The following is a 285-nucleotide window of genomic DNA, read 5'->3' on the forward strand; positions in this document are numbered from 1 at the left end:
ACCCATTTTTGAGGTCTACTTCGAGGAGGCGGCCATAGCCGCTGAAAAAGCGCTGGATGTCCTTCTCCCGGACGTTGTAGCTCAAGCGTCCTATGTAGACGCGAGGCATGTCCGTGGTGGGCGAGGTCCCGAAGGCTGGCTGTCGGACGGCGGACAGCAAGGCAGTAGCCGCGGTGCGGGTGCGGGGACGGCGAGGGCCCGAACACGCGCCTCACACCGCAGCGGCGGCCGAGTCCAGCCACACAATGGTGTGCGTGCGTGCCAGAGCTACGCTATATGGGCGGC

The 285-nt window shown here is 65.3% G+C and overlaps 1 protein-coding gene across 1 annotated transcript in view; it reads right to left on the reverse strand.

Moving 5' to 3' along the window:
- Positions 1-285, reverse strand: part of Srsf6 (serine and arginine rich splicing factor 6) — a 4,501-nt gene extending 4,216 nt beyond the window's left edge. The window contains exon 1 of the mRNA XM_048810540.1: positions 3-285. Coding sequence (XP_048666497.1) covers positions 3-109 — 107 coding nt within the window. The 5' untranslated portion in view covers positions 110-285. The remainder of the gene's footprint in view (positions 1-2) is intronic.

Source organism: Marmota marmota, unplaced genomic scaffold (genome assembly GCF_001458135.2).
Source record: "Marmota marmota marmota unplaced genomic scaffold, marMar, whole genome shotgun sequence".
NCBI classification, from domain to species: Eukaryota; Metazoa; Chordata; class Mammalia; order Rodentia; family Sciuridae; genus Marmota; species Marmota marmota.